Source organism: Nannobrachium achirus (genome assembly GCF_963921795.1).
Source record: "Nannobrachium achirus genome assembly, chromosome: 24".
Classification (NCBI taxonomy): Eukaryota; Metazoa; Chordata; class Actinopteri; order Myctophiformes; family Myctophidae; genus Nannobrachium; species Nannobrachium achirus.
This window is the reverse complement of record NC_137831.1, coordinates 22,852,516-22,865,745: the sequence shown is the minus strand read 5'-3', so window position 1 is coordinate 22,865,745 and position 13,230 is coordinate 22,852,516. Positions and strand designations below refer to the sequence as shown.

The 13,230-nt window shown below is 45.0% G+C and overlaps 1 protein-coding gene across 1 annotated transcript in view; it reads left to right on the top strand.

Annotated features, from left to right (window-relative positions):
* Positions 1-2,010: 2,010 nt before the first annotated feature.
* LOC308280396 (Krueppel-like factor 7) overlaps positions 2,011-13,230 on the top strand; it is a gene marked incomplete at its 3' end in the record, with an annotated part of 121,649 nt that continues 110,429 nt past the window's right edge. Inside the window, exon 1 of the mRNA XM_080720663.1 lies at positions 2,011-2,118. Within this exon, the coding sequence (XP_080576789.1) occupies positions 2,017-2,118 (102 nt within the window). The 5' untranslated portion in view covers positions 2,011-2,016. The remainder of the gene's footprint in view (positions 2,119-13,230) is intronic.

The window sequence follows — 13,230 nt, the reverse complement described above, 5'->3', positions numbered from 1 at the left end:
CCGCTAAACGTTGCAATATGTTGTAAGGTGTATGTGCCTTTAAGTAGTTGGCGGGCTGGAGAGGTGTATTATGGGATGCGCTTGGTGCGGTGTTTACTTTTGTTCAGGTAGAAGAGTGTGGCCACGCATATTACAAGCAAGTGATACTGCCGTTCACCTGGTTTTCTTTTGAATATATTTTGTTATTAAATCACCAGTTCTCCAGCACGGACTCCTTACTTATTTTAACATGGAACAAGTTAAGGATTACTCTGAAGCACGCGATGTTGACGGCGCGACTCCTCGCCACCGACTAACGAAGTAAATGCTTCATCCAAATCTATATAGCCTGTCCATAAATAGCTCACCTATCAAGCCGGCGTTCGCACGGTGAGCGACGTCGCTGCAGAACCTTCTCTGCTCCAGAGCCGTGCGTGGCTCCTCCTCCCCGCACCTCGGCACCACTCGGAGCGCTTTGCGCCCCGAGCGACAGCCCACACTTACCTTGTATGGACACGCAGGGGAGCTGGTGCTGAAACCTTGTATCTACACTACACATAATATTAAAATGTTGTGTTTTTGTTTGCCTATTGGTACAAGTGTTGTTCAAAAACAGACATTATTTATTATTATTTTCTTAAAGGAGTAGTTCACTCCCAAAATGTCATTTTTTCTAGTGATTACTCATGTCATGGAGAGTAGAGTTCAATAATATTTTTTGGTTTTTGTCACATTCCTAAGACAGGGGACCCGTTTCGAAACGGGTCCCCATCCGGAACGAATGGGGGTACATTTATTGTTATCACATTTTTGTCTTAGGAATGTGACAAAAAACTAAAAATATTATTGAACTCTAGTCTCCATGGCGTGACTAATCAATAGAAAAAAAGTCATTTTGGGGGTGAACTACTCCTTTAATGTATTTGTATTATAGGCTATTTTGAAAGTGAAAGTGGGTAAATTTGTCTTTGGGTTTTAAAGGAGTAGTTCAACCCACAATGACTTTTTTTCTATAGATTACTCATGCCATGGAGACTTGAGTTCAATAATATGTTTTTGTATTTGTTGCATTCCTAAGACAAAAATGTGATTATAGTAAATTTACCCCCATTGATTCCGGAAGGGGACCCGAATGCATGGCCCTGGATGGGGACCCAAATGCATGGCACTAGATGGGGAAACCGTCAGGGTAAGTTTACTATAATCACCAAAAAACAAAAAATATTAATGAACTCAAGTCTACATGGCATGAGTAGGCCTAATCAATATAAAAAAAAGTCATTTTGGGGGTGAACTAGTCCTTTAACAATGAATTAAAACACATAATAATATTAATTGTAGGCTACAATTAAGAAAACATTGAACCAATTAAATGTAGCTATATTAAATAGAGTTTGTGACTAAACATTAGATTCATAATTTGGAACACAGGACAGGAGGTTCGTGTTCTTCACACCCATTCCCTGATTTGATATGAGGCAAGGCTATCCTTTTCATTTACCTTGATACGAGGTTTCCAGCCGACACAGTGTGACGGGTAAAAGCATCCCCACGCCCCCTCATTTGCCAGTCTCCTCCTCCTCTGGCTCGCTGTCAGCGGACTGTCTTCCTGCCAGTCTGCATGCATGCATGCGCTCCGGAGCGGTGCTGCTGTCTGTTAAACCCAGGGAGAGAAATAAATAAGAATACTAATGATAATAAAAGCATCGCGGACAATGCGCAAGGTGGCGGCGGGAAGACGTTAACGGATACACATGGAGCCTCCATCGCCCTAAAAAAAATAACTCATCCACGAGACAAGTCTTCGCTTTGGGGAAGACTTTTAAATCAGTTCTCGCTCGCACCAGTGATATTTTTTCTTTTTTTTATTACCTTGTAATTTATTATCCCCTCATTATGGACTAATATGAAAGTGGACGCAAAAGACTGATACAGCTAAAAACAAAAGAAGAACAAGAAGAAGGCGGCGTTTTGTATTGTTTATTGTGGATCATTATTGCTTATTTTCAAATTGACCGGAGGAGCTGCAAAAAAAACATGGATGTTTTGGCGAACCACAGCATCTTTCAGGAACTTCAGCTCGTGCACGACACCGGCTACTTCTCTGCCATGCCGTCGCTGGAGGAGAACTGGCAGCAGGTGAGCTGAGGCCACATTATGATGCTCTTTATTCATTATGTTCAGCAGGTGACTGATTATTAGGGTGACTGACAAGCAGCTGCTTGTGTCAATGTGTTCGATGACCCGTGCGCTTTGATGCTGCTGCATGCATGCATGCATGCTGGCTGGGGGCAACTTTGAGATCATCTAGACCAGTGTTTCTCAATCTTTTGAATTTGAAGGTCTCCCCTTAACTCTGACAGTGTACAAATGGAACCAAATGTACCCATGATTAGGGTCCATTTGGTTCCATTTGTACACTGTCAGAGTTACAGACTTGTATGGCCCAATTTAAACCCTCCTAAACCTATAAGGAACCCACATTCCCTGAATCCACTTTGAGAACCACTGATCTAGACATGGATACTGGCTGGAACTGGACCATGTGTTTCTCAAAGTAGGGTCCGGGGACCCCCAGGGGTCCTTGAAGGGAGGTGCAGGTGGTCCCCCAGCAAAACGAGCTAAAGCAAACTGATTATAATTCGATTTGTCTTTTTTGGACAAATCTGGGGTGGCCAAAATGACATCAATTTTGGGGGAGTCCTCCTAGACATTAAAATGTTTGAGAACCTCGCTGAATGGACCGTAGATTAAGACAGTAGAGAGCAGAGCATGGAAAACACGTCAACTAATCAGACAGATTGTATCACTGCTACTGTAGCTTAACATTGAATAATTTGTGCGACATCCCATTTATGATTAGATTATATGGCGGCGCGCGGTCTGCCCGAGCGAGCGCTCACGGTGCTATCTGAACCCCCGAAAGCTGTCAAATTGTATTTAGGCAGATGTGGATCTGACTTCCATAATAAAAGATGTTCGTGAATAATAGATTCATGCCGCCCCCACTCCCAGATTACTTAGAGTTGTGTGGACCCCCCCCCCCCCTCTAACGGGGAGGGAGGGGGAGACTGGAGAAGCCCTTGTCCTTATTTATAATGGATATTCTAACATGTCTGGCTTTTTTTCGTTCCCGTCTTTTGGGTCTCTCTCTCTCTCTCTCTCCCCCCTCTGTCTTTTTTTGAATGCGGTGGAACATGTGGTGCGGCTGTTAGGCTATGCATGATGATAACCATGCAGGCAAACCAGCAGAGAACATATCTGTCATGATGAGTCCGATGATAACTGTGGTGGTTCTGTTGCCTAGTAATGGGCCTATAGGCTACTACTGGCCACACATTGGACGCGTTCAGATTCACCACCAGGCTGAACCCCCCTGATCTTATAGTGAAAACAGACCTGAGTTGCTACTTGTCTTGGACTGCTATTTTCCCTCTATAGGATAGAACTACGCCAAATTTCTTCGCCAAAAGTAGCCGGTCTGAATTCCCCAATAGGGATGCTGGTGCATGGGGTTCAAGTGCTTAAACATGGGGGGTGGGATGCCGGTAGGAGGACTATATAGACCTACTGGTAGCAGGAATGAAGCCACATGGTGATGGTGATGATGATGATGATGGATGCATGCGATGCGCGTGGACCGTGGAGAGAGAGACGCACCGGTCCAGCATGCCGTGCATGCATGCAGGCAGCGACCGCGTGTGTGCGTGGTGGCCATTACGGCTCTCACTTGTTTCCTTCTCAAAAGGGTTAGTCTAAAACGTCTCTCTGTCTTAAATAACACCGAAAAAAAAGAGGTTTAGCCTATTTTATGAACGCTGTTGTGTGCGTTACGCGCTGAAAATAGCCAACCTTTTCAGCCGTTTCGCACCTGCAACATCTTTTAGTAGGCTACCACTACTGCTGCTTCTGCTGGTGGTGATGATAACGCGTTTCTGCTGCAGCCTACACTCGACTGACCGGGCAGAAAAATAAATAAATATCATTGCATATGAAATCTGATGCCTGTATTGTTCGTCCGAGCAACGCGCAGGGGCTGAAGTCGCCCCTCCCGTCCTGTCCTGTCCCATGCGTAAAGAGAGAGAGAGAGAGAGAGAGAGAGAGAGAGAGAGAGAGAGAGAGACCTGCGTTCCGTGACCACAAGTGCAGCTCTCGCACTAATTGGCGTCCTACCGCTAAACACTGACACACTGTTTTAACATTTTCTCCCAACTTGCCCATCCAGTGCCCTTGAATTGTAAATGTACAAGGTCGACTCTGGCCTGCGGGCTCTCTTGACATATAGGCTATCATATCACACACTGCATTATACATTGTGATATAACATGATGCAAAAGCACCCAAGCTTTAATGCTTTATAGCAGTGTTTCTCAATCTTTAAAATGTCAAGGTCTCCCCTTAACTCTGACAGTGTACAAATGCAACCAAATGATTTGGTTCCATTTGTACACTGTCAGAGTTACAGACTTGTATGGGTCAATTTAGACCCCCATAAAGGAACCCACAGAGTCCTTGGAATTCACTTTGAGAACCAATGCTTTATAGGTTAAAAAATAAAACACATGGAAGACTTTTTTTATTTTATTTTACTGGGCTGGAACTGTCAAACTGTAATCTGAGCAGAATGAATGTCTGTGGCCTGCTGTTTTCCTCCCCTTTGTTTATTTATTTATTTTAGACATGCATGCTGCACATTCACATATACCTTTCTGTGAATAGATATGCGTTCAGATAAATATATGTCAGATTCACAAGGCTCACACCGGGAAGGCATTTGACCCACGTGTTCTTCTGCCCTGCCACTTAGAATGAGCCCATTTCAGCTTTCTTCCTATGAAGATGATTTAAATCTGAAATCGTTGTGTGCTTGTAGATCGGCTATTTTCACTAGTTTCAATCATTTCTAAAAATGATACACACAAAACGAACGGTTTGGGACATACAAGGTTTCCACCCGACAATGACGATATCTGGTAGAGTATGTTATTACAATAAACTGTAACTAGTACATGTGCAGTGGTTGGAGGACGTCTCCCTACTCTTCTCATTGAGACATGTAGACCCTGGCGTCTGGTTGGACAGCCAGGAGCGTTACACTGGGGGGGAAAGTGGGACTGAGTTACTAGGGCCCAAGTTGGGGGTGCCCTAGTAACTTTAGCTATTGAAAAATAGCAGATATACAAGCTCACAGCGCGGCACCGAGTGCCGCGCTGCGAGCTTGTAGATCTGCTATTTTTGAAAAGTCGTGAAAATGTGTGCAAATCTTTGAATATATGTGTTTTTTAAGCGAACATTTCTAATTCAAATTTGCTTCTGGGGGTCCCTGGAACTAAATATTTTGAGATGGGGGTCCGTGGTCAAATACATATCATCTTGAGGGTCCTTGACATGAAAAGGTTTGAGCACCACTGACATGGAAGCATAGGTTTCTTGCACACATTTTCACAATCTTTCAAAAATAGCAGATCTACAAGCTCGCAGCGCGGCACTCGGTGCCGCGCTGTGAGCTTGTATATCTGCTATTTTTCAATAGTTAACATTCATGGGGGGCAAGAAGTGAATCCTTGTACCCACTACCCAGGGCCCAGAATTTGGTGTGACGCCCCTGTGGACACCTATTGGTTCACAAGAAGTACTGCCTGAATCCCATGAGCACAATATCTGCCCTCATGGTCAAGAGGAAATTTGCCTCTCTTGGATTATCGGTATGGTGGGAGACCCAGGTTTGAATCCTAGGCAGGACACATAAAAGCTATGGATTACAGCTTTACACCATTGGTTCTCAAAGTGAGGTCCGGGGACCCCCAGGGGTCCCTGAGGGAGTTCCAGGGGGTCCCCAGCTAAATGATAGTTAGGAACCAAATGGACCCTTATGGGTATATAAATATAACTCAGAGAGTGTACAAATGGAACCAAATGTCCCATTTGTACACTCTCCGAGTTAAAGTAACATTGATTTGACAACATTTGTACAGTAAATGGGTGCCCGTAGCCTAAAGCATGTCGAGCTGGGGGTCATTGAAATTAAAATGGTTGAGAATCACTGCTAGAGACGTAAAAATCTCTCCTATGGGGGTCCCTGGCAAATCTTTTCAAATGGGGGTCCACCGGCTAATAAGTATCAATTTGGTGGTCCTTGACATGAAAAAGTTTGAGAACCACTGCTTTACACATCATCCTAACACATGGGCAGGGCAGAACGAAAGAGTCCTAGTTAATTATAGGAAATCACAGATAAAATGCAGACCAACTGGGGTGGTGCTGTTTGTCGTATAGTGGAGTTGTTTTGCAGCGTTGGTTCTCTCTGGACACTCTCTAAAGCAGCCAAAAACCCCAGTTACTCCTGTTACAAGTCAATGCAACAAATATCTTGGTGTTATTTCTGTTCCCATCAGTGTATACAGGGTTATCGAGCGGCGGTGCGGTGGGGGGAGGGTGCATTGGATGTGACGTGGTGTACTCCTGGATGCAGCGTACGCCGGCTCACTCTTAAAAGCTCTTGTCTATATCGTATAGGCCTGACATTGAAACAATTCCCTCCCTCTGTATTCCGCGCACAATCTAGACTTGATGCTTTTATGGTTTCTGATGCGGAGATAGGAGGCCGTTTGCTGCCAGTCCTAAATGGCTCCCGGAGATACGACGGGGAGAGTGATGACTGTGGCCCCTGTTCGTGTCTGCGAGGCATGAATCAGTTTGCCCCATCGACGGATGGGGAGGAGGAACACAGTAAAATGTTGAGTATTCATTTAACCACATGAACCCTAGTGTCCCCGTTATGGGCATGTCATAATAGGCGAACGGAACATTCAACGAATATAGCATGCCATATACCAGTATGTACAAGCTCATTGTGATTCATTGTGAGTTCGTAGATAGGTGGAGAAATTTGATGTAGACTAGGGAAGAAAGGAGGAGACAAAGTATAGATCTCTGGGAGAGCCTGGTCAACTAAGTAGGCCTATAGGTTTGAAGCAGAGGTTTAGAGCGGTGACGTTCCAACTCCAGTTGGGGTGACCCAAGCTACTGCCGGTTTTCATCCTAGCTGTCTAAAATAGGGACTCATTTCATTAGACCCTGGACAGCAGGTGATTAGCTACAGTACCTGGTGAAACAGAGAACTACGTTATCAGCAGTCTGGGTCCTATAGGGCCAGCATTGAAAACACACCAGTGGTTCGAAAATGTACAGCTGGTATGTGTTGTGGGGCCGATTTGCATTATTGACCCCAGCATTTGTCAAAAGTAATCTGTAGATTCTGTACTGTCCTAGTTATGGTACAGTTGATGGGTTCATACTGTAGGTGTGAGAAAGCCCAATGGATTTGATAATCTCGCTGTAATCTGGTTCAAATGAGCTTGGTGGATCTGACAGGACTCAGGAGCGTTCAATTCTGTCCACAACATACCACAATTTCTCACTATTCTCAGCCGCAAACAACGCATGCACTCAGGAAATGGACGTATCTTTTTGGGAGAAGCAATTTATTGTCTGGGTCTTTGTCTTTCCTACCGTATGACCCTGTTTTGTATTACACAAGTATATTTTACAGGTTTTTAGTTGATGCTACTCTCAACGGATAATGGATGAGTGAGTGGGCGAGTCAGTGTTTTGCTCAAATCCGCATGTGGTGCATTGTCTGTTGCCAAATCTGTGACCTTTTGGATGCACTGGCCCATCTCTCCCTGGCACCCATTTCATATTCTTTTCACATTTGTTTTTAACCACTCAACCTGGCTTTCCCTGCTATTTTGGCTATGTCATTATCAGTGGACATTGTCAGAATTTCCAGTGGCACCGATGAGCTTGTAGCTCTGCTATTTTTGAAGAAAAAAAAAACTTGAACATTTTTGTGCAAATCGTTGAATATATATTCATTTTTAATTCAAATCTTTGCTTCTGGCCTGGGGGCGTCTCTGGAACGAAAGATCTTTAGATGGTGAGTCCGCGGTCAAATACATATAACTCTAGGGGTCCTTGACATTAAAATCTCTGAGCACAACAGATAAAGAAATGTACGTTTTCCAGAAAACCGTTATGATTTAGAAGAGATTTTTAGGTATTTATCAGGTCTCAGTGGATTAAGTACAGTACTTGAGTAAATGTAGTTACAGTAGTTACGTTCCACCATCGGCTGATCCTCCTCCTCCTCCTCCACAGTCCTTGACCCTGGTGGGGAGGAAGGTAAGGGGACACCGACGAATTTGCAGCCCGTCAATGACCTCAGGACACACTGTCTGCCCTGCAACAGAGCCGGTCCCCGAGGCTCCACGCGCACACGCACATCATCATGACATAAACCATCCTCCTCAACCCGCCTTGCCCAAGCAAAATGGCCGTGCGCGATGTGCGCCGCCCAGGGGTGTCACACCAAAACCTGGGCCCTGGGTACAAGGATTCACTCACATTTTGTGCTTTAACTATTGAAAAAAAATCACACCCAATGTGAAGTGAGCAGTGGTCGTGCTTGCATAACGTCTTCAGACTAGGATTTGAGTCTAGGATGTACAGGCTATGCTACACACACACGTTTTGCTATGGCAAAACGCTGAGGAAAAAGGCTACAGACACACGCACAGCCACTCTATGGAAGGCTATGCTACACACACACGTTTTGCTATGGCAAAACGCTGAGGAAAAAGGCTACAGACACACGCACAGCCACTCTATGGAGCGGTTTACCACCGCTCAAAAATAGCAGATATATAAGCTCACGAGCGTGCCACGCTGCGAGCTTGTAGATCTGCTATTTTTGAAAAATCGTCAAAATTTGTGCGGAGTCTGAATATTTCAAATCCTTCTAAGGTTTTTTTGAAAGACCCATGTTTCTATGGCAGTGGTGCTCAAACTTTTTCACGTGAAGGACCCCCAAAACTATATGTATTTGGCCACAGAACCCCATCTCAAAATATTTAGTTCCAGGGACCCCCCAGAAGCAAAATGTGAGTTACAAATGTTCGCTTAAAAAGTACATATATTCAAAGATTTGCACACATTTTCACAACCTTTCAAAAATAGCAGATCTGCAAGCTCACAGCAAGGCACTCGGTGCCGCGCTGTGAGCTTGTAAATCTGCTATTTTTTAATAGCTAAAGTATACAATAATTAAGGCCCCTCCACCTTGGGCCCTAGTAACTCAGTCCCACTTCCCCCCCCCCCCCCCCCCCTTGTGATACCCCTGGCGCTGCCCGCTGGCTGCGCCATGCTCGGTGTGGATATAGCCAAATCCTCCCCAGACCCGAGTATTAGTAATGGTTGGATGGATAGATAGATGGATAGATAGACCTTTTATATTATTGATCCCCGGGAGGAAACTCAGTTGTCATAGCAGCGTCGCAGAAAGGATGAAACAAAGATAGATACAGTACAGGTGAGGTTGGGGAACAAGCACAGAATAAGAATCGAGTAGCCGAACGCTGGTAAAAATAGGATTCATATATAATATAAACAGACAGTATAAAGACTGCTCAACATCCGACCTGCCTCTCAGTGCCTGGGCTGGTCTGGTGTGCATCATGTATAGACCCTCAGTAAGTGGAAATAGAGGCGTAGGCATCGTGTGCATTCTATCACTTAAAATGGCATATCAATAGACTTAAAGACCTACTGACTAACCAGGCCGTCTCCACTTGGCCCGACCAAGTGACATAAATACATATCATCATGTGCAATCTATAGTAAAATGGGCATAATAGTAGTTATGTATGTACTCCGTGTCAACAGTAAAGTGGATCAATACATATACAGTAGTATAGGATGAGATGCTATGGAGATGCTGTTTCTATTAGGACCGGTGTCTGTCTGAGTGTGCATGGACATGCACAAGCACGTCTCGCGCACACGCGCGCTTCCACCCACACTTTGTGCCTGTGAAGGAAGATGTCTAAAAGCACCGATTTATTCTTGGTCGTACGGCAGAGCCGCGCACCGAAAAAAACACCCACCCGCATCCACAAGCCCACAACGCGCCTCTGACTATAAATTAAGCATAAACGAGCGCATGCATGTATCCATACTCTCGAGCATTTTCACATGTGGATATGGCATGTTCCCCTATGACCCGTGCATGCATGCATGACATGTGCGCATGCATGCATGCTAGATGTACTGTAAGCTTGCATCTATTCGTACGGCACCTTTCCGAGCACGTGGGCGACTGCATCTCCGTCCGAGTCTGCGATGGTGGGCGCGCATGCCATCTCAGAGCGAGCGCCGGGTCTCGTGCGGAGGGGGGGGGGGGGCATGCATGCGCGTGTTCACGTGCACGCGTGTTCACGTGCACGCGCGTTCAGCGGCGGCGGTGGCGGTGGGCGTCCGGGGAGGACACAGAAGGTGGAGGGAAGTTGCCGAGCATGCACATTTTCTCCCTCTCTGCCGCAGGGTTTCACATTTCACAGTCCGGTAGGCTCGAAACCCCCGTAGGAACAGACGCACACAGACACAGACACAGAGACGGTCCGTCAGTACGAAGAGGAGGCACGGGAAAAAAACAACAACAAGCGAAGGGAGGGGAAGAAAAAAGAAAGACAGAGGGAGAGAGAGGAGAGAGAGAGAGAGACGCACACACGGATGGAAGCGTTTCTTATTAGGTGGAGGTCACCCGGAGCGGAGTGTGTCTCCTCGCATAGTGCTGTGTTGAAAAAGCTGAGGCCAGATTTCACCCTGCTGCATCTGTGTGTGTGTGTGTGTGTGCGCGTGCACGCACGCATGCGTGCGACAGCTTCTGCCACCCCCTCACTGACCTGCTCCACTGTCGCTGAAGACTATGAGTTCTGGTTGAGGGGAGAGAGAGAGAGAGAGAGAGAGAGAGAGAGAAAGATTGAGTGAGAGAGGAGCAAGGAAGAAGATTGCATCCCTGTTTAGTGTGTGTGTGAGTGTGTGTGTGCATGCGTGCGCACTTGAGTGTGTAAGCATGTGTGTGTACGTGCACATGCGCCTATGCGTCGTGAGTGTTATGTAATCCTCAGTAGGCCACAGCTGCTCTCGCACTCACACATACATGCACACACATGATGCACACACAAGCAGGAAAGTGCAGCCAAGTAACCCCGCCACCCCAACCTCCTTTTACTCTCTCTCTCTCTCTCTCTCTCTCTCTCTCTCTCTCTCTCTCTCTGTAGCTGTGCTTTCCTCATATAGAATCAGTGCGCTATGGATTTTTGATTTCTGCAGAGTTGTGTTGTGTAAGAGCAGGGCTTGCGAGTTTTCTCCCGTGCTCCTGTGAATGTGTCACGCTTCAACACGCCTGCAAATCAAACAAAGGGTATATAGACGCTAAAGACATGATAGGGCTGGGCGATGTGTGACTTCGATATAACGATTATTTCAAAACTAAAGAAGGTTTACGGTTGCCTCGCTTACAATTAGTGTTAATTCAATTGACATTTAAATAACATAATCAACCATGCTTCTCGATGAATCAATGAACCTATAGTATATGAGCAACATTAAGTTAGTCATTGGTTATACATATCAGTTAAGATATATTTTCGAATTTGATTAATTGACAGCCTTATGTCATACTAGACAAACATTCTGCGAAAATGGACCGCATGCGGTGAAAATAGCCAAACTACAATCTCACAATGTGTTGCAATGAAGTACATTTAGACCCAGGAACCACTATACATAACTATACCTTTCAATCTGGGAACCCCCTTTGGGATTGTTGTTGCTATCTACAGCATAATCTTTTTGTCATCTTTGAATAAATATTTGAAGTTCTTCCAAAAACTTAGGTGAGTAGAAGGCACTTTTAGAATCGGCCCCAGGTCTAAATGGGTTAATTGGTTAAGAGAATCCTTAGCAAATGTATTTTCTTCATATTTATTTTCATGGTTTGCACAATAATACAAGAGGGTCTCCTCCCCGCACAAGGTATTCTTGTTTCATATGGGCGGGCTGGGGGTGACATCTCTCAGCAGGGGCGTCGCACCAAATTCTGGGCCCTGGGTAGTGGGTACAAGGATTCACTGCACTCGGCACTCGGTGCCACGCTGTGATATCAAGCTTGTATATCTGCTATTTTTCAATAGCTAAATAGCTATGAAATAATTAAGGCCCTTCCACCTTGGGCCCTGGTAACTCAGTCCCACTCCCCCCCCCCCCCCCCCGTTGTGACGCCCTTGTCTCTCAGAAAGTATTAGGTGACCTGTAAAGCAACGGCTCAGCCTCATGATGCTCAGATGGCCTATATGATATTGAATCACTGCAATGTTGTTTTCTTGCCTCCAACCAGAAGACTTTGAAGGGGCAGCGGGGCCGTGTAGAATCTGCTTAGCTCGTCTCAACCTCGTGACACGTTCACGCATGAAAGCCAGCCTTTGTGCGGTTGCGCACCGGAATGCCTCGAGTACATTTCTTCCACCACAGGGTTATGACTCTGATTCTGTGTGTGATCAATTCTGGAGAAGATAGAGTAGAGTTAATTTGTTGTCTTGGTTAAAAGGATTCATGGACAATGGAGCTCTAAGCTAATGACGGTAACATACAGTATATGGCTAAATCGTAGTCACACAACTCGGGAAAGATTGTCTATACACGTTGACATTTACATTATTCCCTGTACTTTACTACGTTTTTTTTGTTTGTGTTTTTAGTTTTTTGTGTTTTTGTATCTCTTTTTAGATGTACAGTATGTCTGTCTGTCTATCTATCTATCTATCTATCTATCTATCTATCTATCTATCTATCTATCTATCTATCTATCTATCTATCTATCTATCTATCTCAGACATCTAGTCCTTATGGTCTTGTTTCCGTTCGGGTCCTTGGTATCTAAGTGAAGAAATTACTGGAAATGTTCAGTTTGGATATTGAGCAGTCACAGTCTCAAAGGCAAAACTTGTTGGCTTGTTTACAGTTTTTTTGTATTGCCATTCTACAGTACTAACACCTGACTAATTTAAATTAGATTTTGTTTATGTGTACACGATCATTATTTTGTACATTGTATGTAGGCCTATTATGCATGCTCAATTGCATAATTTTTGTCAGGGGTGAGCTGTGCATTTGCATTTTATGTGTGTGTGCGTACCGGTATGTGTGTGTGCGTACCGGTATGTGTGTGTGTGTGTGTGTGTGTGTGTGTGTGTGTGTGTGTGTGTGTGTGTGTGTGTGTGTGTGTGTGTGTGTGTGTGTGTGTGTGTGTGTGTGTGTGTGTGTGTGTGTGTGTGTGTGTGTTCTCACCTGGTGTGTGCACACTCACGTGTGTGCTTGTATTACATGGCCTATTGTATTATCACAATACTT